Here is a 25,713-nt window from a genome sequence, read left to right on the forward strand (position 1 = left end):
TGAAATAGTTCCAACTGTGAATCTGCCAACCTCAGGAGTGTCACAATCCTATAAACAGGATGGGACTCCACCCTAGGTCACTCTGTCAGCCCTTCTTTTCTTCCCCAAGAGGCTGGGCCAACCAGCATCTCCAGAAACCTCTGGCAGGGCACCAGGACCTATAGGTGGAACATCAGCACAGATGCAGCCAGGGGCAGGCAGACAAGTCCCAGGAGAAGTGATGGGAGATTGGTTCCCCTGAGGCCAAGGGCAGAGGATGGGGCAGGGGGAAAAGCCAAGGAAACTGTCCTCCCATCTGAGTCAGACAAGCCACCAGGGGTGATGGGGTGAGTGCCTGAAACCAGATAAGAGGACAGAACCCATTGGCAGCTCTGTGAAGTCAGGAGTCCAAGCTACAATAATGAGAGCAGTCGCAGTGGTCAGCCCTGTGTGAGGATGTCCTCTTCACCTGCCCATGAGTAGACTCCAGAGAGTGGCAGAGGGATCTGGACACCTCTGATCACAGGCCCTTCATCCCATACTCTATCCTCTGCCCTCCAATTCAGCACATTCTAGGAGTTTAGGGGATTTCCTACTAGAATTCAGCAGCAGACTTTATAATAAAGAAAAATAAAAGGGACCAATCAGAAAACTGTCAGATTATGAATATTGTACAGGAAAACTGTCTGAAGTCACTTAGCAATTTATTTATTTGATACCAGGGATTGAATCCAAGGGTGCTAAACCACTAAGCCACATCCCCAGCCCTTTTTATGTTTTATCTAGAGACAAGATCTCACTAGGTTACTTAAACCCTTGCTAAATTGCTGAGGCTGGCTTTGAACCTGTGATTCTCCTGACTCCCCCTCCCAAGCCACTGGGATTATAGGGGTACACTACCACACCTGCCTCTTAGCTGTTTATTTAGTATGTATATTGCACTAAATGTTTTTGTGAAATGACAGAAGTTCAGTTATTTTATTGCCAATTCATCATAGAATTGAACAATAATCATTTCCTTTTCAAGGCAAACAAAACTGAAATAATGCTTAATTATTACAAATGAACCTAAAATGTATTCTTACAAACTCAGTCAAAACAGGAAATTGATAATGGTTATGAACAAGTGAAAACTAAAAAAAATGGGAAATATTTCTATTCACATAAACCAGATATAAAATTGAATGAAAACATAAAATGTAAAATGGAGAAAGCCACAAAAAATAGCTTATTCCATGGGGGGTCCTGGCTTCTCTCCAAGTGTCCAGTAGAACCAGGCATGGTGGCACATGCCTGTAATCCCAGCAATTCAGGAGGCAGAGGCAGGAGGGTTGCAAGTTCTGTGCCAGCCTCAGCAATTTAGAGAGATGCTGTCTCAAATAAAAATATTTTTAAAAGGGCTAAGGATGTAGCTCAGTGGTAGAGCACTCCTGGATTCAATCTCCAGTACTGTAGAAGAAAACAAAAAGTGTTCAGTAGGGACAGAGTTGTGGCTCAGGGGTAGAGCGCTTGCCTAGCATGTGTGAGACACTGGGTTTGATCCCGGGAACCACATAAAAATAAAACAAAATAAAATAAAGGTATTGTGTCCATCTACAATTTTTTTTTTTTAAAGTGTTCAGTAGACACATGTGGCCACCTGACCAGACAGTAGTCTGTAGCTTTTATCAGACTCTCAAAAAGAGTTTTATGACTACAGGAAGATTGAAAACCACCACCCAATGAATCAACCTTGGCTACTCCCAAAAGAGTCACAGGATTCTGATGGATGAGAGGAAATATTTAGGATCTGCCGATAGCAATTTCCTATTAATTATAAGCTAAGTCTTAGGAGTTGACTTGGTTGAGACCCAAGTTGTTGACCTTGGGCTTAAATCCTTAAGATCTGTCCACAGAGGCCATCCAAGGGCTATGAATAGGGGTTTGCAAATAGGTCCTATGTCCAGAAGGACCAGGTCAGGACAAGAAGGCAAATGACAGTGACTCAGGAGGCAAAAGCAAGAGAATCACAAGTTCAAGGTCAGCATGGGCAACTTGGCAAGACCCTGATTTAAATAAATAATTAAAGGGCTGGGGATGTGGCTCAGGTAAGCAACAATTCACAGTACTGGGGAGGAATAAAAAACACATATGACAAGCAGAAGAGATCTGGAGGTGGTCATTCTAGATCAGAATAGGCAGGAATGGCTGAGCTGGGCTAAGGTCACATGTTGCTCACCTAGGCCAGTGAGATCCTCAAGGGAGGGCCATGCCTCTAGTGCCCATCTGAGTGGACCTGACTCAAGGTGTCAAGCTAGAGGTTGTGGCAACCTTTTCCATTCTGTCTTGTCTTTGCCCTAGCTGAACTTCTTTTCTTCACTCTTTCTTCTTGAACTCTACATTCACAGTAAATGAACATCTATTTTTTTCATTCATCATTCATGGCTCTTTTAATTTCTCCAGATTTCTTATAGGGAAATAATCCTTCCCCAACTCCCTGTCTCCATGGTTTGGGTGGTGTTGACTCACTTCCAGCTGAAAGAATGTAGCACGTGCCCCAAAGCTAGTTAATGAACTCAGGGAATTACTATGACCATAGTGTTTGGTTCGTGGGATTCATGAGCCAGACTGGTGCAATCAAAGTAAATTCTGGTACATGAAGTTCTAGAAGAGACACTTTGTCCTTCCTGCTGAACCAGAACCTAGAAGGAGATAAAGCTGGAGCTTCTGAATGTGGAAGCAACCACAGGAGGAAAACTTGTCAGAAAATGGAGCCAATAATAATAGTTAACATTTCTATAATGCTGACTGTGTGCCAGGTGGAGGTGGGTTTATTCTGAAGCTGATGATGCTTCAGCTGGGTCAGCCTCATGCACATCCCTCCCCAGGCTCTGAGAGGAACCTAACAATCGGCTCTTGTGATTATATGTTTTAATAAAATTTGCAAAAATAAATTATTTTATCCAGGACTGGTTAAGACCACTATCTTCCCCCTCCTCCATCTCTGTTACTGTTGATGAGGCTGTAGATACTTTAAGGATCTGGTTAAGGAAAAGTAGAGCTAGAAATACATTTAATTTGAGTTTGGTGGAATATATATACGTGGTTTACAGTCAGTTTCATGTACAGTAAAGTCATTGCTAGATGTAAGTTTTGAGAATAGTTTCCAGAAATATTCTATCACCCACTGTACCAACTCAGCTAGCAAAGGGACGAGGCCAGAGATTGTATAGTGTGTCTTGGGACCTGGGTAATGGCTGGTGCATAGGCAGTGAGAAGAATTCACCAAGACAAAGCAAAGTAATTAAGTTTATTGGAGGGACGTGTGATGCAAAGATGCAGCATAGATAAGACAAAGGTGTCTGCCCACAGATTCAGAGGATATCTGGGCTTTTATCCACTTCTGAGTTCTTTGTTCACCTTTGGCAAGTTTTTTTGCTAGGAGTGATTTATGCTAAATAAGGGTGATTGACAGATTCCTGGATCCTGCACATAATGCTTATTGTGTATCACCAAATGCTCCTTCCCAAGTTTTAAATCAGGTGCATAAGATGCATGTAACATGCATGGGGTCTTAAACAGGGGTTTCCTTTCCTTAGGTTACTCTCGGTCAAACTTGGGAGTTGGCATACGCTCCTGGGGATAGTTTTGGAAAACAGGATCTTGTTTTTTACACTTAGGAAAGTTAGCTCCTCTGATAACAGCAATGGAGCAGGATGAAAGGAGGTCCTTAAGATCATATCAACTCTGCTGATTGAGGTGAAGTGGGCCCTAGGACAAGGGTCCCCAATCTGTCCTGTCTCATTTCCCCCTAAGAGGCATTGCCCCAAAATTTCTTGAGAGGGTGATGAGGGAGGAAGCCCCATCTTCTGAATCTATTTCCTGCTGGATTTGGGTGTTGTCCCTGCCTAACTTGGGGCCTTGTCTCTTCCCTATGTTTGGGGTTGTCCCAAGCCCCAAAAGTGGCTGCCCGACCGGTCTAGCAGTGTACAGTCAACAGTGGGAATGGGAGTAAATCACTGTCGAGTCATCCTCTAGAGGCAGGGAGTCTGCAGGAAGGAAGAAACAAAATGAACAAGCAGGTTTTAAGAAAGCAATGACTAAAACATAGTAGTAGGAGGAATATGAAGAGCAAGGGAGAAGGAATGGGAAGATTCATGAAAATACCCTTTGTCCCCATCCCAGGAGCAGATTAGGAAACATTTAAACAAGTCAGGTTCTCCTTATTACCTTTCCAAAAATACATATAAATTCTCATCCCAGTGTAAAAAGTCACATAAAATTTTTATATTACTTATGGGTGACAAGTTACCCTTATCCAGTTACAGAATGTTAAATGACATAAATAAAAACAGTTATAAAGCAATCATTTAAAAGACTTTATAAACATATGTTATAGAATTTAAGAAGTCAAGAATACTTGAATTTACTTAGCAGTTGATATTTAGTATTTTAACTGCAAATTAATCAGATATGTCTTCTAATAAACATTTATGAAGATTAATCCCATTTATGTTAAATCTGATTTACCATTTTAACTGTCAACTTTAGGTTAGCTATGAAAACCAAGATATTAGACAAACCTAATTAATGTTTTAAGTCATCATTTTCCTGCTGAAGAAAAATCCTAAAAGCAATGTATATTACACTTTAAACATTTCATAGAAACCAGTGCGTTCTCTCTCTCTCTCTCTCTCTCTCTCTCTCTCTCTCTCTCTCTCTCCTCCCTCCCTCCCTCCCTCTCTCTCCCTGTTTTTGTTTTTGTTTTTAAACAGGCAAACTGCAGATTTATTGAAGGTGAAGGTGGAGGCAGCATTCTGATAGGTAGAGTGAAGTGGGCAGAGCAAGAGAGAGAGAAGCTCAAGGTGCAGTGCTCTCTTGATTGATTGACCACCTAGAAAAACATGTGGGTTAATAATTTTAAAGACATCTTCACTCTTTTTTTAAAAAAAACAGTTTGAGTCACATGAAATAAAAGACATTTAGATCCATTTCTTTTTTAAATTTATTTATAAGTATTTATAAGTGCTCATTTATCTATAAGCCATTTTTTGCCATATACATTATATATAGACACAAGCATGTATATAGACACAACATACAAATCACAGGTGTGCACACATACACATAAAAACAGACAGGAAACAAAGATTTTATAACTTTTCACCAACTATTAGATCCCCCAAATGGGAGACAAAATAGCTACAGATGCTTATTACACAGACTATCAGATTTAACCCTTAAGGAGTTAAAAACAGAGCCTGTCTCAGAGGTCCTTTGTGGGACAGTGAGCAAAAGATTATAGAACAGAGGACGCAGATCCAGAGGAAGCCTGTAGAGTTAGGGATGGCTGGGAAAGAGTCTATCTATCATGTCTGGACACTGAATCAATGTTTCAGGTGGCCAATTGTCCATTCATGAGGTAGATCTATCTCAACCATCACCACTGCTTATTTTCTTTTTTAGGACCTTCTAGAAGAGATGACTGCTTTCAAATTCCAGTATATAGAGAATTAACCCTTTAATAATTGGTCTCTAAATAAAGACAGCAGGCAATAAAAACAAAGGACATACACACACACAAAAACAAACAAACAAACAAACAAACAAACAAAAACACAACTCTTCAGTTAGACAAAACAAAACAAACCAGAACAAAAATACAGTAATTTAGGTGCATGGGAACAAAGGTAAACTTATCAGAAAACTCATGAGCTCAAAAAAGACAGAGGTTTAAAAAAAAAAAAAAAGACACAGCCATAATTATTCTAGTAAAGAAGCACATGGAATATCTATATCAGACCAGAGTGAACTTTTGGATGAGATTAGAGTCAGTCCAGATATTTTAAAGAATGTGGGAGCCCATGAGGTCCAGGGAGAGGGTGGACCTCAGGAAAGGATTCTCAAGAAAAAGAAAACCTGTATATATCAGATCTTTCCATTTTCCTTCCCTGTGAGCATTTAGGGAGGAACTTAGAGCTGAATCCCAGAGTCCAAAGAAAAGAGAAAATAGCCATTATGTCCCACAGTGTCTTTGATTTACAAGTGATACTTTTTCTGGTCTTTTTTTTTTTTTAATTTTACTTATTTATTTTGAGGATCAAACCCAGTGTTTCACATGTGCTAGGCAAACACTCTACCACAGAGCCACAACCCCAGCCCCTCTTTTTCTAGTCTTTAACGGTTTGGGGGCAGTTGCTTACACAGCTTACATGCCAGATACAAGCCTCAGAGGGACAGATCTCAGATAGGCAGTTAAGGAGCAAGGAAAGCTACCATTTAAAGAATGAGAGGCAAAGGGCATTAAATAGGGCAAACTGACCCAAAGAAATAGAAGGTAAAATTTTACCTTAGAAATTAATAAGAGTTCCCATGAGATTTGAGAAAAGATCTATTTGGAAGATAGTATTATAATTAAGGATACCATTTATGAGCCATCTTTCTTGATCAGCAAGTTGATATTGTGGCCTGACAGGTATTAACAGGAAGACTAAGTGTTTTTGTTTGAAATTCTGGAGATCAAACCAATGTTTAAGAATACATCCTAGAGGAGAGTCAGCTGGTACCAACTGACCACCCAAAATTTTGAACCACTTTTAGAATTCTAGGATAGACTGAATAATTTCTCATCAAGAGAGAACATTCTGATGTACCTATGTCTCTAGAATGTCCCCACGTTCAGAGGGATCAAACAAGGAAGGAGATATCTATTACCTTCAGTGTCTTGTAGAGGGAAAAACCTCACCCCTGAACCCATCAGCCAGTAGTCACAATGTACTTGCCCAATGGAGCAAGAATCCCTCACAGGCTGGTTGGACCTGTAGTTCAGAGATGGTGTCAGGGATCCTGGATTTTCAGTGCTCTCATATGGTCTTTGTACCTGAGAAAAATAGGGCAGGGAATGGGGGAGGTCTTCTGGGACCTGAAACCCAAAAAATAAAAAGGTAGAGGGAGGAAATGGGCTTGGGCGGCTCCTCGGCAGGTGGCGGTGGTGGCCTTAGTGGTTCCTCCTGGCTCTGTTAATGTCGGGGCCAGGCCCGGGGAGGATGGCGCCCTAGAGCCCGGCCTTGCTGGGTAGGGGCGGGAGGGGACGGGGTGGGGACCCGCCATGTCGGAGGTGACCCGGAGTCTGCTGCAGCGCTGGGGCGCCAGTTTTAGGAGAGGCGCCGACTTCGACTCTTGGGGCCAGCTGGTGGAGGCGATAGTCAAGTATCAGATATTAGCAAGACATCTACAAAGACACCTCAAAGAAAGAAAACTACAGACCAATATCTCTGATGAACCTAGATGCAAAAATCCTCAATAAAATTCTGGCGAATCGGATACAAAGGCACATCAAAAAAATTGTGCACCATGATCAAGTAGGATTCATCCCCGGGATGCAAGGATGGTTCAATATACGGAAATCAATAAATGTTATTCACCACATCAATAGACTTAAAAATAAGAACCATATGATCATCTCAATAGACGCAGAAAAAGCATTCGACAAAGTACAGCATCCCTTTATGTTCAAAACATTAGAAAAACTAGGGATAACAGGAACTTACCTCGACATTGTAAAAGCTATCTATGCTAAGCCTCAGGCTAGCATCATTCTCAATGGAGAAAAATTGAAGGCATTCCCCCTAAAATCTGGAACAAGACAGGGATGCCCTCTATCACCACTTCTATTCAATATAGTTCTCGAAACACTGGCCAGAGCAATTAGACAGATGAAAGAAATTAAAGGCATAAAAATAGGAAAGGAAGAACTTAAATTATCACTATTTGCAGATGACATGATTCTATACCTAGAAGACCCAAAAGGGTCTACAAAAAAACTACTAGAACTAATAAATGAATTCAGCAAAGTGGCAGGATATAAAATCAACACTCATAAATCAAAGGCATTTCTGTATATCAGCGACAAAACTTTTGAAACGGAAATGAGGAAAAATACTCCATTCACAATATCCTCAAAAAAAATAAAATACTTGGGAATCAACCTAACAAAAGAGGTGAAAGATTTATATAATGAAAACTACAAAACCCTAAAAAGAGAAGTAGAAGAAGATCTTAGAAGATGGAAAAATATACCCTGTTCATGGATAGGCAGAACTAACATCATCAAAATGGCGATATTACCAAAAGTTCTCTATAGGTTTAATGCAATGCCAATCAAAATCCCAACGGCATTTCTTGTAGAAATGGATAAAGCAATCATGAAATTCATATGGAAAAATAAAAGACCCAGAATAGCAAAAGCAATTCTAAGCAGGAAGTGCGAATCAGGCGGTATAGCGATACCAGACTTAAAACTATATTACAGAGCAATAGTAACAAAAACAGCATGGTACTGGTACCAAAACAGGAGGGTGGACCAATGGTACAGAATAGAGGACACAGAGACTAATCCACAAAGCTACAACTATCTTATATTTGATAAAGGAGCTAAAAGCATGCAATGGAGGGAGGATAGCATCTTCAACAAATGGTGCTGGGAAAACTGGAAATCCATATGCAACAAAATGAAACTGAATCCCCTCCTCTCGCCATGCACAAAAGTTAACTCAAAGTGGATCAAGGAGCTAGATATCAAATCAGAGACTCTGCGTCTGATAGAAGAAAAAGTTGGCTCCGATCTACATATTGTAGGGTCGGGCTCCAAATTCCTTAATAGGACACCCATAGCACAAAAGTTGATAACAAGAATCAACAAATGGGACTTACTTAAACTGAAAAGTTTTCTCTCAGCAAGAGAAACAATAAAAGAGGTAAATAGGGAGCCTACATCATGGGAACAAATTTTTACTCCTCACACTTCAGATAGAGCCCTAATATCCAGAGTATACAAAGAACTCAAAAAATTAAACAATAAGAAAACAAATAACCCAATCAACAAATGGGCCAAAGACCTGAACAGACACTTCTCAGAGGAGGACATACAATCAATCAACAAGTACATGAAAAAATGCTCACCATCTCTAGCAGTCAGAGAAATGCAAATCAAAACCACCCTAAGATACCATCTCACTCCAGTAAGATTGGCAGCCATTATGAAGTCAAACAACAACAAGTGCTGGAGAGGATGTGGGGAAAAGGGTACTCTTGTACATTGCTGGTGGGACTGCAAACTGGTGCGGCCAATCTGGAAAGCAGTATGGAGATTCCTGGGAAAGCTGGGAATGGAACCACCATTTGACCCAGCTATTGCCCTTCTTGGACTTTTCCCTGAAGACCTTAAAAGAGCGTACTACAGGGATACTGCTACATCGATGTTCATAGCAGCACAATTCACAATTGCTAGACTGTGGAACCAACCCAGATGCCCTTCAATAGATGAATGAATAAAAAAAATGTGGCATTTATACACCATGGAGTATTACGCAGCACTAAAAAATGACAAAATCATAGAATTTGCAGGGAAATGGATGGCACTAGAGCAGATTATGCTTAGTGAAGCTAGCCAATCCCTAAAAACAAATACCAAATGTCTTCTTTGATATAATGAGAGCAACTAAGAACAGAGCAGGGAGGAAGAGCAGGAAGAAAAGATTAACATTAAACAGATACATGAGGTGGGATGGAAAGGGAGAAAAAAGGGAAATTGCATGGTAATGGAGGGAGACCCTCACTGTTATACAAAATTACATATAAGAGGTTGTGAGGGGAATGGGAAAATAAACAAGGAGAGATGTGAATTACAGTGGATGGGGTAGAAAGAGAAGATGGGAAGGGAGGGAGGGGGGATGGTAGAGGATAGGAAAGGTAGCAGAATACAACAGTTACTAATAGGGCATTATGTAAAAATGTGGATGTGTAACCGATGTGATTCTGCAGTCTGTATTTGGGGTAAAATTGGGAGTTCATAACCAACTTGAATCTAATGTATGAAATATGATATGTCAAGAGCTTTATAATGTTTTGAACAACCAATAAAAAAAAAAAAAGACATCTACAAAAAGAGGCCCAAGCTCAACACAACAATTCTGAATTCACAGACGAGCAAAAGAAAACCATAGGCAAAATTGCAACGTGCTTGGAATTGTGAAGCGCAGCTTTACAGTCCACACAGTCCCAGGAAGAATTTAAACTGGAGGACCTGAAGAAGCTAGAACCAATCCTAAAGAATATTCTCACATATAATAAAGAATTTCCATTTGATGTTCAGCCTGTCCCATTAAGGAGAATTTTAGCCCCTGGTGAGGAAGAGCATTTGGAATTTGAAGATGATGAAGAAGAAGGTGGTGCTGGAGCAGGGTCTCCTGATTCTTTTCCTGCTAGATTGCCTGGTACTTTATTACCAAGGTTGCCATCAGAACCGGGAATGACATTACTCACTATCAGGATTGAGAAAATTGGTCTGAAAGACGCTGGACAGTGCATCGATCCCTATATTACAGTTAGTGTAAAGGATCTGAATGGCATAGATTTAACTCCTGTGCAAGATACTCCTGTGGCTTCAAGAAAAGAAGATACATATGTTCATTTTAATGTGGACATTGAGCTCCAGAAGCATATTGAAAAATTAACCAAAGGTGCAGCTATCTTCTTTGAATTCAAACACTACAAGCCTAAAAAAAGGTTTACCAGCACCAAGTGTTTTGCTTTCATGGAGATGGATGAGATTAAACCTGGGCCAATTGTAATAGAACTATACAAGAAACCCACTGACTTTAAAAGACAGAAATTGCAGTTATTGACCAAGAAACCACTTTATCTTCATCTACATCAAACTTTGCACAAGGAATGATTCTGACATGAGTAATGTGGAATTTCTGTGAATTTTACCACTCAGTAGAAACCATCATAGCTCTGTGTAGCATATTCATCCTTCAGGAGGCAGGAAGTGAGCCGTACCTATAGGCCAGTGAGTCCATTGCAAAACTGTACCACAGAACTAAAGTCCAGCACCTCATTGTTATGACTCCTTTGGATACAGGTTTATTGTAGATTTTGAAACATGTTTTTACTTTTCTATTAAAAAAAAAAAAGTAGAGGGAGGAAGAAGAGCAAGAGAAAGAGAGAAAGACCAGAGACTGAAAGTTCCCTTAATGGGACACCAAAATGCTGTGGGACCTGGGTGATTTCCAGTGCATGGGTGGTGAGAAGAATTCACCAAGACCACGAGAAGCACAGTTAAGAGTTTATTGGGAGGAGATACACTGCAAAGGTGCTGCGGGAACTTTCACTACAAAGATGTCAGCCTGTGAACTCAGATGGAGTCTGGGCTTATATGCACTTCTGAGTTCTTTGTTCATTTTTGGAAGGCTTCATGCTAGGAGTGATTTATACTCAATGGGGAGTGATTGGCAGATTCCTGTGCCTTACCCTTTTTCTTGTCTTTAACTGATTTGGGGCAGTTATTATGTGTGCACCAAATGCTCCTTCCCAGGTTTTAAACAGGGGCATGAGAAACAAGTAATATGGATGGGGTCTTAAACAGTGGTTTTTCCCTCCTTAGGTTACTCTGGAGATCTCTGCACATCCTTGGATGGAGAAATAATCTTTTGGAAAACAGGATCTTGTTTACACTTAGGGGAAGTTAGCTCCTCTGAAAACAGCAATGGGGCAGGATGAAAGGAGGTCCTTAAACTCATATCAGCTCTGCTGACTGAGGTGAGGTGGGGCCTGGGACCAGGGTCCCTAGTCCATTCTGCTTTAGTGAGGACATGTATTTTGGTGCCAGAAGAATTGTGTAGAGAAAGAGAAACAAAGTCTGAAATATATAGAGGCAGAAACCAGTCTGTGGGTAATTGATTCAATCAGACACAAAATTATGATTGGAGCTGGGCGTGGTGGTGCAGGCCTGTAATCCCAGTGGCTCGGGAGATTGAGACAGTAGGATCATGAGTTCAAAGCCAGCCTCAGCAAAATCAAGGTGCTAAGCAACTCAGTGAAACCTATCTCTAAATAAAATACTGGAGATGTGGCTCACTGGATGAGTGCCCCTGAATTCAATACCCGGTACAAAAAAAAATTATGATTGGAAGACTTAGCTTTTATTGACACCTGATCAAAACAGAAGTTCTCAAAAAACTCTTTCCTCTCATCCTGTAAGTTATGAGACAATCATAAGCCCACCAGATTCAAGAAAATTGGCTTCTACCTCTTGATGGGGGAGTGGTTCTACAAGGTTCTAGATGAGCATGAAAAGTCATTGCGGCAACTGTATTTTTTAAAAAACTGCCATAACCTCTATTAAGTTTCTCTCATCCATGAACTACTGTAGTATTGTTATTGGAGTCCTAGGGGTGTAGTTCAGTAGTAGAGTGCTTATCTAACACACCCAAGGCCCTGGGTTCAATTTTTAGTTCCCTAAAACAAACAAAAACACACAGAGAAATTCTCTACTGAAAGGGGTATTTTCAATCATACCTCGATTGCACTCTTTCCCTTTATTTGATGAGAATTTTAAGAAATAGAACTTATCATAATTCCTGTGCCGCAAGTAGCTAACACACTGTAATAAGACTCTTCACTTTTACATGCAAATGTTCAATGGGTGACTTAAAGACTTGGCATCTCTTGGATTCTAGGAACAAGCTCTGATAGATAAAGATCTTGTGATAAATCAAAGCCATCCTCCAGGCAACAACTCTTATCACTGTCAAGACCACACCTGACCAATTCAGGGATAATAATGGACCAGGCCTCACCTGATCAAGATCACCTGCTTTGACAGCTGTGCAAAGCCTCCAGCTATACAAACCCCTAGCCCTTGCCCTCATTGGCCATTATATAAAACCTCAAAAGTTCTGTGCAGTGGCACACATCTGTAATTCCAGATATTTGGGAGGCTGAGGCAGAAGGATTGCAAATGCAGGGACAGCCTGAGCAACTTAGAGAGACCCTGTCTCAAAATAAAAACAAAAGGGTAAGGATGTAACTCAGTGATAGAGCACCCCTGGGTTCAATTCCCAGTGCCAAAAAGAAAAACTGAAACTTATCAGCCCCTCAAAGACTGGGCTAAGGACATGGTTTCCCTTGTCTTCTCACTGTAGCTACACTGATGAATGTTCCTTTCATGCTTTCCACCATTACCTTTTCTGTTTGGTTTTTGAGGCAAGTGGCCATTACTGATTTGTTGGATCTCCAGAGTCAGTCCTCTGGCCTAGGACTCCAATAACAATACTACAGTAGTTCATGGATGAGAGAAACTTAGTAGAGGTTATGGCAGTTTTTTAAAAAATACATTTGCAGCAATGACTTTTCATGCTCTTCTAGAACCTTCTAGAACCACTCCCCCATCAAGAGATAGAAGCCAATTTTCTTGAATCTGGTGGACTTGTGATTGTCTCATAACTTACAGGATGAGAGGAAAGTGATACTGTTAGATCCTGAAGTCAGGTCATAAGGAGATGTAGCTTTCTCCCCTGTACCTAAAGCACTCCCACTTGGAGCTCTGAGCCTCCAACTCTAAGATTTCTATAGTGAAATTAAAAGCTTGGTTCTTATCTCCAGTGCCAATCCAACAACAAGGACAAAGTTTTGAGAAAAAAGAGACATAAAGTTTTATTGCTTTGCTAAAAAAGGAAAAAGGCAAAGACTCATGTCACTGAGGCTGTTGTTCCAACTGCCAGGAGGAACAGAGGGCCTTAAAAAGGGGGATACCAGAACTGTTTTCCAAGTATCATTATAGTGAATCCAGTTAATATTTAACTTATGTCCTTGAAAGAACTGTTGTTCCAGTTTCCAGGTCCAGAGTTTCTCTATTCTTGTGGACAGTGAGTAGAAGGGGAGATAACTTGTCTTAGGACAGGAAGAAAATTTGTTTCCCCAACAACTGGGGAGGGGAAGAGAGAAAAGAGGAAAAAAAAGAAAACATTTCAGATTTAAAATAAGCTGCCAGTGGTCAAGCAGCAAGGTTTATATTCAAAGCATGAAGTGGATCCATGACATGAAAGGGACCCTGGTTACTTAAGACAGACAGGGTGAGGAAGCCAGGCCATAGAGTCAGCTCTGGAGTCAGCTGTCCTAGAAGTTTCAGACACAGACGAACGATGATTCCAGCCCCAGCAATGTTCACTTCTAACCTGTGCCCATTTTGAATTTGTGACCCACAGAATCTGTGAGCCTATTAGAGTGATTACTGTTTTAGGCCATTTAGGTTTGAGGTGATTTGTTACATAGCCATAATAAGTAAATCAGAAGTTTTCCCAAATTTGCTAATGATTTTTAAATTGCATATATCATCAATGAAGATTTATGAAATGAAAAGAAGTTCTCAATAACTTTTATTAACTATCCATAATTGTTTAAAAATTTCAAACAAACTAAAGATTGCCATCTATTTGCACTCAAGAAAATATTTAAAAATTGGTGTTGAAAAAAAAGAGGTAGTTAGGCCATAATCCCAGCAACTCAGGAAGCTGAGGCAAGAGGGTCACAGGTTCAAAGCCAACCTAAGCAACTTATTTTAGTGAGACCCTCTCTAAAAATAAAAAAGGGCTGGGGATATGGCTCAGTGGTAAAGCACTCTGCGTTCAATCCCTGGTACCAAAAAAAAAAAGAGAGAGAGGGAGAGAGAGAAAGAGAAAGAGAGAGATAGTCAAAGATTATGCCATGCAACCACACAATGAAGGGAGAGATTTAGAGTATACCTGGAAGTTTACTAATACAAATACCATGGTATTCAACTTTTTGTGTGATTTTCCTGCTTTTTAAAAGTATTTTTTGTGTGATTCCTTTTATTGTTCTAAATAAATATTCACTTAAGTGCTTAATTTTGAATCAACTTGCATAAACTTGAACCTCCATAGAACATAATCCTTGTGGTACACTAATCAAAGCACTTTATAAATAGAACATCTTTATTTATCCTCCAAGCTCTAGGAAGCTGTTACCTGTATTATTCTCATTTTGCAAATGAGAAGACTGAAGCAGGAATTGGTTGAAGAGCTGCCCCCATGTCACCTGAAAATCTATCTCAGAGGCAGTGTTCTTACCTCACCTGCAATATGAACTCTCTCTAGAAGCAGAACAGGCAAGAGGGAGCACCGAGAGTCCTTGGATCAAGTCTCACCTAAAGGAGGAAATCTAATTCTGAGCCTTTCGTTTGGATGTCAGCCCCTTCCCACTTAAACTCTAGGAAAGAAAGGCTCAGGCACTCCCCTCCCTGTACTTTTCTCCCAGAATAGCACTGGCTGGCAGTAGGAAAGTACGCAGATGGCAGGGACAGAGCAACATGCCCTGCTGAGTCTCCATTCCAGGCAAAAGTCCTGAATCAGAAAGTGGAACAGGTAACAAGATATATGATGTGAGGCCAGAATGACATGCACTTCGGGGTTCAGCCTTAATTTATCATGTCAAGATCAAGGCACAAGCAGATCTGTGTGCTTGCCTCATGAGGACATGGTTATTCACTCTGTTGACAAGTGAGAAAGGACCATTTCCTGTCCAGGACTGACCAAGACCTTACAGAAGGCTCCTCCCCTCATTCTAGGGCTGTTGGAAATGATCCTCTCTCTCAGCAAGGGACAGGATACCACCCAATCATCAAGCCACCCATTCACTTGACAAATATTTATTCATTATCTATCATGTCCCAGAAAGAGAGCTAGGAGGTTAAAACAGGCCTGATCCCCACTTCAAGAAGCTTCCACCCATAATTCACCTTCCACCCCAGGTTTCTCAGCCAGTAGAGCTTCTCGGTGCTTTAGAACATGCAGTGGTACACAACAGGAGTGCCGGAACAAAAATCTCCTCCAGAACAAACATTACTCAGTTCATTACCTTTGTTTGGAGGCAGTGTGGCAGGTATGTGAGCTTCAGGTTAAGTTATGAAGCTAGAGCATGTCTCAAAGAGTTCTTGATGTCCCTGAACTAACCTCCCTCAGAATTCCTTTGCCTCTCCCCACCTGGCCTTCCCCATCTCAGGGGTCTTTCCTCACCCCCCACTTTGCCCTGTTGATTTTTCTTCTCTGATTTTTCTTTTTATAAACCTTCCATACATTGGAAATTTGTGTGTGTGATTCAAATTTATTGCATTTGTAACTTACCTATTCTAGCTCATAATTTTTAAAAATAGATTGAGCCAGGTACAGTGGCACATGCCTATAATTCCAAAGACTTGGGAGGCTAAGACAGGAGAATTGAAAGTTTAAAGCCAGCCTCAGCAATTTAGTGAGGCCCTAAGCAACTTAGCGAGAATCTGTCTCAAAATTAAAAAATAATAATAATAATAATAATTTTTTTAAAGAGCTGGGAATGTAGATCAGTGGTAAAGCACCTCTGGGTTCAATTCCCAGTAATTAAATAAATAAATAAATTTAATTTAATTAAAAATATTGAGCCTTTTATACTTTTCAAAACATGCACTCAAACTAAACTTTTAAAGTATAAATAAAATGCTCTAATGATTTTTATTTCTGGAAGGTAGTTAATCTCATTAGAAAAAGTCTTTCCCTAAACTCCAGTGGTGAACTCCCCCAACCATGGATTTGGCAAGAGAAACCCCACTTAAGCCTACCCACCCCTTTCTAGAGTTTCAAACTAACTGCTTTGTTGCCCGGAGTTCACATGAAAATTTGCCCTCCTTTCCCCATCCAGCATTGAGTCATTTAAAATGTAATTGCTTTTCTGTAAACACCCAACACCAACATCCCCCAAAGGCAATAACCAGCTTGAGATTAGGAGTTTAGGTAGGGATAACACCTGTGCCACCTGCAAGACTTAGCCCCAGCCAGCTTGCTCCCTTCCTATACCAAGAAGGCAGGACCCAAGGCCTGACCAGTGCTGAGGAGACTTCCCTCTTTCTGGGCACTACACAGGGTGGCAATGAGAGTGCAGAGGAGGGGGGATGGAGGAGGCCAGCCTTCCCTTCTTTGTCACACTCCTCCTCAATAGCTGTGTTTGCTATCTTTTCTCCTGTAACAGGATTTCAAACACATACAGAAACGTGCTTCCAATGTTCTGGCCCTTTCTCCTATGCACATCTTCCCTCTTTGGCCAGTGGTGCCCATTGTTAGACCTGAAGATGAGAGAAAGGTGCTTTCCTTCTGCGTCAAGTCTCAGAGCCAGCTCTCCAGAAGCAGACTTTGTTAGACCAGGATGCAAGAAAAGACCACTGACTCCAGTTAAAATCAAATTAAAGCAAGCTTATTATTTCAACCGGCCGGGCTGCCTCTCCCTCCCAAAATGGCGGGAACAAGACAGCAGCAGCAGCTTTTCTACAGCCCAGCTTTATAGCCCAGAAAGTTACACAAAGGGGGGTTACAGATAACAGAACTCTGACGAGCATCACACTAATGGTAGTTTACATTTTTTGCTGACCCCAAACATCAGAATTTATGGGGACCATTAGAGCCTCAGAGAGGGTCGTTGTCTGGCCAGGGAAGGCCAGTATTTATGAGGTGTCACTAAAGTTTCAGAGAGGGCTGCTCTCTGCTCAGAGAGCCAGGCATGGGTGAGTTCAAGGCATGGGCAGGCATTCCAAGCAGGTTCAGAATTTGCAGTAATTTATAGTAAAGCCGAAATTATCTTTTCATGGCTTTGTGGCGAGATTGCTCCCAATTTTAAGAAAAGATCAGGTTGGGTCTATCATTCCCCCCTTTTCTTATGTGTCCCTTTCAAATCTTTGATAGGGTAGGGGAAGAGCACTGAGGGAATTTTAATCCCTCAGGCAACAGATCTCCAACTTTTTAGAACTCACCCAAAACTGGTCTCCCTGATTTTACCTGACTTAATTGATTACTTATATTGATAGTCTATTTATTTTTGGCTCCATTGTTGTAAGAAGAGGGGCGTCGCTCATTTTGGCTTCTTCTGAGCTGAGAGAGGGTGACGTGAGTGGGCATGGCGTGAGGGACATGAGTTTCCTTTTAGTTCAGTTTGAAGTCTGGTTGGGGAAGAACAGGTTGTAAAGTCATCTGGGGATGGGTGCTTCTATGAGAGAAACAAAAACCATGAGTACTGAATAAATGTTGCAGCAGCTGGAACATGTCACAGTATAGAAGTTCCCTCACCAGGCTTTAACATCCCCAGTTATCAGGACTGTAAGCATAACATTTAACTTTTAGTGTTACAGTTGTCCCTCCCCATAAGATACAGTTTAATAATTTAATGTCATCTGATCTTGCAAAATTTTTTTACTATTATAACCTCTTTGTCTAATAGAGAAACCTTTAATGCTGTTACTCAGGGCTGGATAATCATACTAGCAAACACGAAGCCTACCTGTGTAGGTTAGGAATATCTGTAGGCCTTAAACTAAAAACTTCTGTCTCTGGCAGCTCCTCTTGATAATCTCTTTTTATAGTTATCAGGCGTTTCTGTCTGAGAATCCTTCTTTGTAGTCTCCAGTCTTACTTATTTTGGGAGGCTAACATAAAGTGTATACCTTAAATTATTATTATTATTATTATTATTATCATCATCATCATCATCATCATCATCATCATTTAAAATGCCCAGGAATGGCTGTATTTTGGTTTCAACTGTCTTTGCTAAGTGTTTAAGATGAAGCAGTCAAACTGACTTTTGTTTTTATCTATTGTTAACAGTCAGCTGAGCTTTTATGGGAGTCATTTCTGGGGAAACTTGAGAGCAGCTTCTCAGTTCTGCGAGTGCCATTTGCGCTAGGACGGGTCTAGGTCTTGCTTGACCGTGTGGCTTCCCTCAGAAGCATCGGGGATGTCTCCCTTCTCTGATGACTCTCCTCTTCATAGCAAATGCACTGATTGGCTTTCTGTTCTCCAGTGGTCTCATTAATCTCCCTGATCGGGAGGTTATGTGGCCCAGAGTTGCAAAGCTCATTAGAGAAGTCCCCTATTCCCTGGATTCAGACTGACTCAGAGGGCAAGAGCCAAATATTGTTTTTTCTGGCCCTTTTAATTTAACTTTAATTTTAAAACTTAATCCTAAACATCCAGCAAATAAATTTTAACAGCCTTATATTAAGAGTACTGGGCTTTAATGTCTATAACTTTATAATTATTTATCTTTTTATTAATTGGGATCTGTATTATCCTATCTGTCTTGTAGGTGATGGCTTATTATCTTAAATTAACCCATGTTGTGTTCTTAAAGCAACACTTCTGTAAAACACTAATAGGGAATCTTTAGATCACTTATAAGGAAATTACAAAATAAAATTAACAAGAGTAAAAACATTTAGTTCAGGTAATAGTAAAAACATTTAGTTCATGTAATAGCTACCCTGAATTTTTGGCTGAGTTATACATTATATCCCCTGTTTGAGATCCTAGTAATCTTGACAGAAAAAACAACAACTTTTGAACATAACTTTAAATGAACTAAAATCTGGCCTACTGTTTTTGTAGTCATTCTCACATGTAGTAAGATGGGACACAGAGCCTTATCTCAGGTAAGACAGGGCTCTTTATAAATCTTAAATGTTTTAGTTCTAAAACTGATCTTTGTTTTTTAAATATCAATTTACAAAGTTTACATAAATTGTTTGAGGTCACATGAACATTAGCTAGCACCATATGATATCACATTTAAAACATGAATTAAAGAAAGGCTGAAAGTTTTTAACCTTTACATAGATTCGGCTCTCATTAACTTAAAAATACATTTAAATTGTTCCCCAATGTAAAAAGTAACATAAAACTTTACATATCTTATTGATAACAGGTAAATAAATCCCCAATATATTTTTTACCATACAACTTCAGAACACCAGCTTGATATAATGCTCTTTTAAAGTTTCTACCTTACAGACTTGTATACCTGGAAGATATGAGCACATTAATAGCATCACAATTACATTGATGTTTTTATATTAACCAAGTTTAGCTTTTAAAAAATAACAGTATAATGCTCTAAAATAACAGTTTGTATTTAACCAGTTGTTTAATTTTTATGGTTGCTTGCTCTAGAAAAAAATAAAACTTAATAAACACAATGTTATGGGTAAACTTATGTTTTAAGAAATTTTTGTCTCTTTAACACATGACTGATTTTTACAATCTTATACAGACCTTAGTACAAACTTAGTAATCAGATATCTAACAAAAGTACTCATGAATGAGTAATCCCATATCAAATTTACTTTACTTATTTTATCAAAATATTAGACAAGTGTATTGAACAGTGCTAGCCATTTGTTTTTGTTGAAGGAAAAATCCTAGAACCAAGGCATATTAGACATTTTATAGACATTAATATTTTATTAGTTTTTTTGAACACCTGAAAAACTTGTAAGCTTAAATTTAAAGACATTTATTTTTATCTGTTTATCCAATTTAAATTGAGCCATTTAAATTACGTGAATTAAAGATTTTTGGATCCATTTTTTAAATTTGTTTTTATGAGCGCTCCTTATATATGTTAATTTGTATATCATATATATATATGATATACGGACATATGTATATATAGACATCAACACATAACATAAGTGTGCACACATAACAATAGTAAAGGCCTTGTAGCTTTTCGCGGGTGAAATCTCCATTGCAATGTTTCAAAAACTCCACAGTTGGTCAAAGATAGAACTGATCAGAAAAACATTAACCTAGGTCTGTAGGATCAAAATCATGAGCTCAAAAAAATACAGAATCTAAGAAAAAAACAAGAGTCCTAGAAAAAATGACTGGCCAGTAATTAGTAAATACCATACAATTTACTTTTTTTTTTTTCCCCTTAGGCCTCAGATTAGTCTCCTACTGAGCTTGCAGGCTTCTTTCATTTGCATTTCAACATAAGTCCTGGCTGAGGTCTGGAAGGAGCAAGGAAAAACTGCTATTCTGAGCAGACACTCAGGCCTAAGGCATTTTAACCATAAGTCATAATTTTCAGGTTTGGATGTTGAAAATTATGATACAAGTTTAAGATACAATTCCAAATTTTATATCTTTATATCTTGTTTTGTCAACAGATACCATACTATGATTTACTATCCTTGTCCAAATTGATGCACTGGTACACACAGTGACATTTTCCCAGGCTACCCAATTTAAAATTGGTGAAAAAAAACACTGAATGATTGGGAAGTTACTTGCCAACTTGGAAGTAGAGTTCTTTAGTTTTCCATCCTAAGTATTTAAGTTCTCTGGCATGAATTATCTGAAATCATAAACTAAACAATTACCTAAACCCAATTTTTAACTGCAAGATTGTGCAATGCTTCAAAAACCCATTCAGATACCAGATTGTTACAATAAACATCATCTTTTAGACACACATTCAGCCAAGATCATTCCCAAGAAACAATTTATAATATCAACACACTATTGCTCATGTCTTAAAGAGCCAGAAACAAAGACACAGGACAGACAGAAAGAAAGGAGCTCCAGACTATGGCTGACAGACAGAAATCTTAAAAACAGAGCAGATAAGAGAAAAATTTCCTACACCAGTGGCACCATAGATGTCCCCACAAGGGGACCAGATGTTTTCACAGAGGGGCAACCTGAAATGTAAAATCAAGGGTCTCCATGGCGACTTTACTGCATTTAGTGTCCCCTTTTTCTTTTTCTCTCTTTTTTTAAGAAGACAGAGGTGGCATAATCCTTACAGTGCAGGGAAGGAAGGAGGAAATTCCCCAAAGCAACAGGGCTTCGGCAGCTGCTGGGAGTCCCTCAGTCCCTCCTTTTACTTACAGGATTAGCTCCTCTGGTTCGGTTCCACCCCAGGCACACTCCATCTCCTAACATTTCAGTAGTCAGCTCTAAAAAAGTTCGGGGGGGGAGGGGGTTGGTGGTGGTATCAAAATTTGTAACTGAAAGTTCAGTTCCTGACCTTGAAGCCAGTTAATGCCAATTTAATAATGAGTTCAGGGTTTTGAGAAAAAGAAAAAGGGAGGTTTATTGCTTTGCTAACAAAGGAGAAACACAGGGAACTCTCTTGATCTGGAGGGACAAGGGGTTTTAAAGGAGTCTCACTTGTTAACCTGGGAGATACTCAGTTCTTAGATCCCCAGCAGGCATTGCCCTCTGCAGTGGGTGTGCTCCAGCAGCAGCTAGGGGCTTCTCTCATCCTGCTTAACAAAGGGGGGGTAAAGTTCATCGCAGTTCCTTAAAACACAGTCCAAAGGGGTGTCAGGCTTACTTGCTTTATTACCCATTTTCACGTCCAATATCCTTAAGTTTTTACCACAGAAATCACCCAACAAAACGCACAAAAACAAACAAACAAAAAACATATAGAACACAGAACAAAACACAAGAAAACAGAAACCCAGCGCCGAAACAGAAAAACAGAAGAGCAATGCAACGTCTTGCTAAAGCTCCGGGGTAGGAGCGCGTGCGTGCCCGTCGGCACCTCTCTACCCTTCCAGAGGAATTCCCTACAGAACAGAGGACAGAACGATTTCTTGTTACTGTCCCGGACAGGAGTATATGTGAGCCTCGCCAGGCCACCTCTCTGTCATCAGAAGAGATCTTCCTTAACCGGATACCAGATGTTATAAAGGCTCCACTTACCTATGGAGGCCTCCTCCACCAGGTGCTTGCTGATAGTTTTAGTGCGGCAGTTCACTGCAGTGCTCTGGGGACCAAAGGCTCACTCCGAGGCCTTGGAACATCTCAAGGTGCGCACCCCCTAGAGTGGCTCTCCAGCCCGGAGCCCTGGAGCGAAGGCCGGCTTCAGAATTTCCAGCAGTCTGGTCTTGTGATCTGGTCTGGCAGGGTCATCTCGCTGGGGAACTCCAAAATGTTAGACCAGGACGCAAGAAAAGACCACTGACTCCAATTAAAATCAAATTAAAGCAAGCTTATTATTTCAACTGGCCGGGCTGCCTCTCCCTCCCAAAATGGCGGGAACAAGACAGCAGCAGCAGCTTTCCTGCAGCCCAGCTTTATAGCCCAGAAAGTTACACAAAGGGGGTTACAGATAACAGAACTCTGACGAGCATCACACTAATGGTAGTTTACATTTTTTGCTGGCCCCAACATCAGAATTTATGAGGACCATTAGAGCCTCAGAGAGGGTCGTTGTCTGGCCAGGGAAGGCCAGTATTTATGAGGTGTCACTAAAGTTTCAGAGAGGGCTGCTCTCTGCTCAGAGAGCCAGGCATGGGTGAGCTCAAGGCACGGGCAGGCATTCCAAGCAGGTTCAGAATTTGCAGTAATTTATAGTAAAGCTGAAATTATCTTTTCATGGCTTTGTGGCGAGATTGCTCCCAATTTTAAGAAAAGATCAGGTTGGGTCTATCAACTTGAAGGTTGAATGTTGTGAGGAGAAGAAAGGGTTTTCTAAATTCCAAAATGTTCCTTTTACTTATTATAAGAAATGCTTTGAATTGTGAGCCCTGTGAAGAGAGAGTCCTTAGGGAAGATGCCCACCCAAAATAAAGCCCCCACACTGCCAGACAAGAGCAGGAAGAAGGCAACTGGTCAAAGATCCAAGTGTTTTAGCTTTCTGCCCTGACCCCAAACCCTGAAGGGGTATTATGCATAAATTAATAATTTGGGTAAAATCCCAAAAAGGTAGGCTTGGCCCTCTCTTCACGCATACATCCTGGGAAAAGTCATGTCCTCAGGGAGAGAAGCACCATGTTCCAAGTGTCAGTGTCTCCAGCAATTGTTAAGAAATGTTTGAGGAGGGGCTTAGGTAGGGGCAGGGGCAGTGGTCTGGCTCCCTAATCTTCCTAGACCCCCTCGGGTTATGGAAGGAACAGAGTCTAAATTCCTTCTGGGAGTGTAGAAATAACTGAGCTGAGACACTGGGTTCTGCCTGGGGCTGCCATGGAGAGGGATGAGGTGGTCAGCCTGAGTCAGGGTCCTGCCCTGACCTGGACAGCATGGGTGTTGAACAATGATCCCACCAGCTGTGGCTTCAGCTTTGGTATAAACAGGAGCCCAAAGGTCAGGCCAAGGAAACCCCAAAAGAATCCAAGTAGATGTTAACTACAATCCCACTCAATCACTTGTTGACTGAAAATAAAATCAAAATAATTCAGAACAAAGAAAATGACATTTACTTAGGGCTAATTAGAATTTCAATCTGGAAAAACAGACAATCTTAAAAATGTGCTCCATGTGCATTCTACTGTCATGTATAACTAATTAAAACAAATAAAAGAGTTTAAAAAAAAACAAAACTTGCTTGTAGTGTCCAGAAAGAGGGAAGTCTCTTTAGCACTGGTCAGGCATTGGATCCTGCCTTCTTGGTATAGGAAGGGAGCAAGTTTACTTACTCCAGTAAGAACTAGAGCAAAAAACAAACAAAAAATGTGCTCCAAGCATGGTGCAGTAGCAAAATCTCAGCAGCTCCAGAGGCTGAGGCAGGAGGACCACGAGTTCAAAGCCAGCTTCAGCAACTTAGTAAGGCCCTATGCAACTCAGGGAGAACCTGTTGCTAAATAAAATATTTAAAAAGGGCTGGGGGATGTGGCTCAGTGGTTAAGTGCCCCTGGGTTCAATCCCCAATTCCAAAAAAAAATCTCTAAGCTGGACACTGTGGTACACACTACACACCTATAATTCCAGGGACTCAGGAGACTGAGGCAGGAGGTTTGCAAGTTCAAGCCCAGCCTGGGTAATTTAGCAATTCTGTCTTAAAATTAAAAAAAAAAATTGAAAGGGCCAGGGATGTGGCTCAGTGGTAAATTATCCCTAGGTTCAATCCACAGTACCACAAAACACAAGAAGAAAAACAAACAAACAAAAAGTACTCTAAGGTTTTACAAAATGAATTTATAGCTTTTGACCACAAGGGAGTTGGAAATTACATCACTTATTAGTCAGGAATTACGATTAGTATTGGCAAAAGTTAAGCTGTTTTATAAGAAAGGAGTTGGGTATAGTCTCAGTCTCTGTCTGTTGAACCTAAGGTCAGTAGAGGTTAACAGTGTTTCAGGAAACTGCTGGTTTGGCTCATTCCAAAAGTCAGCTCACAGGAAAGGACAGGGTAGGGAATGTCCACAGCTCAGTGCAAAGGCTCATCTGTGGACCTGTCTGAGATCTGATTAACAATGGCCTCTTGACTCCATTTTAAGTGCCCTGAACCAATGCTACTCCTCTTGAGTTTTTTCCTTGACACATCCAAGGCCACTGGGGCTCTGCCCTATGCTTAGCTGCCATCTTGGCTACTAGGATGTGGGTGGGAAGAACTCTGAAATAAGTATTTCCTAAAAGAAGCTGAGTTTACCCAAAGCCAAAACTGAAATTTGTTTGGGTGAGGTAGCAAATTTTCATTTTCTGAGCCTATTAGAATCTCCTTACACAATTACCACAAGTTATTAAAAAGAAGACAGAGGGAGGAAGGATGGGGGGAAAGAGAAGAGAATCTAAATGAGATATCCAGAAAAAAATTCACAGAGGAAGCATTCTTTTAGACTTGGAAGATGCATTGGTATTTTACTGATTATCACTAACACCATTTTGCAGTATTCTGAGCTGTTTAAAGGTAGAGTACCATCATTTGTACTGTTGTAAGATGCTACTCCAGAGGTCATCTGGCAGCTGCATTTTGCCTTTTGAGCTGTCTTTAACCTCTCCCCATTTCCCTTCCTTCCCCCTCCCCAGACCTCTCACCATCATCTGGCCAATACTCTCTTCATCTCTCAGCTCCTACAACCGAAACCAAGGGGGAAACCTGAGTGAACCTTCTAGCTTCAATTGCTTTCTGTCACTCCAGTTTTTGAGGTCTTATGGCTAAGCGGCATACTCCCATTAGTTCTGCTATAGACAGTACCTCTGACATGTGGGTTATGATGGTAACAGTTGACTAAGTTGTTTTTTTCAGAATTTGAAACCACTTTTGTCTATTGTAAGCCAGTTGAAATCAATAATCTTTTATCTGGGCCTGCCCAAGTGTCCGATGGTGACCTTTGACCTTGGAGGGCCCAAACTCTAACATGTT

General features: G+C 40.5%; 1 protein-coding gene across 1 annotated transcript; it reads left to right on the forward strand.

The window, feature by feature from the left end:
• The first annotated feature begins 7,066 nt into the window (after positions 1 to 7,066).
• Positions 7,067 to 10,867, forward strand: LOC114084925 (axin interactor, dorsalization-associated protein-like). The gene is given in 2 exon segments (XM_027926035.2): positions 7,067 to 7,187; positions 9,894 to 10,867. Coding segments are annotated over 2 exon segments (921 nt in total). The 3' UTR covers positions 10,694 to 10,867.
• The last annotated feature ends 14,846 nt before the right edge of the window (positions 10,868 to 25,713 follow it).

This window comes from Marmota flaviventris, chromosome 2, assembly GCF_047511675.1.
Source record: "Marmota flaviventris isolate mMarFla1 chromosome 2, mMarFla1.hap1, whole genome shotgun sequence".
Lineage (NCBI taxonomy): Eukaryota > Metazoa > Chordata > Mammalia > Rodentia > Sciuridae > Marmota > Marmota flaviventris.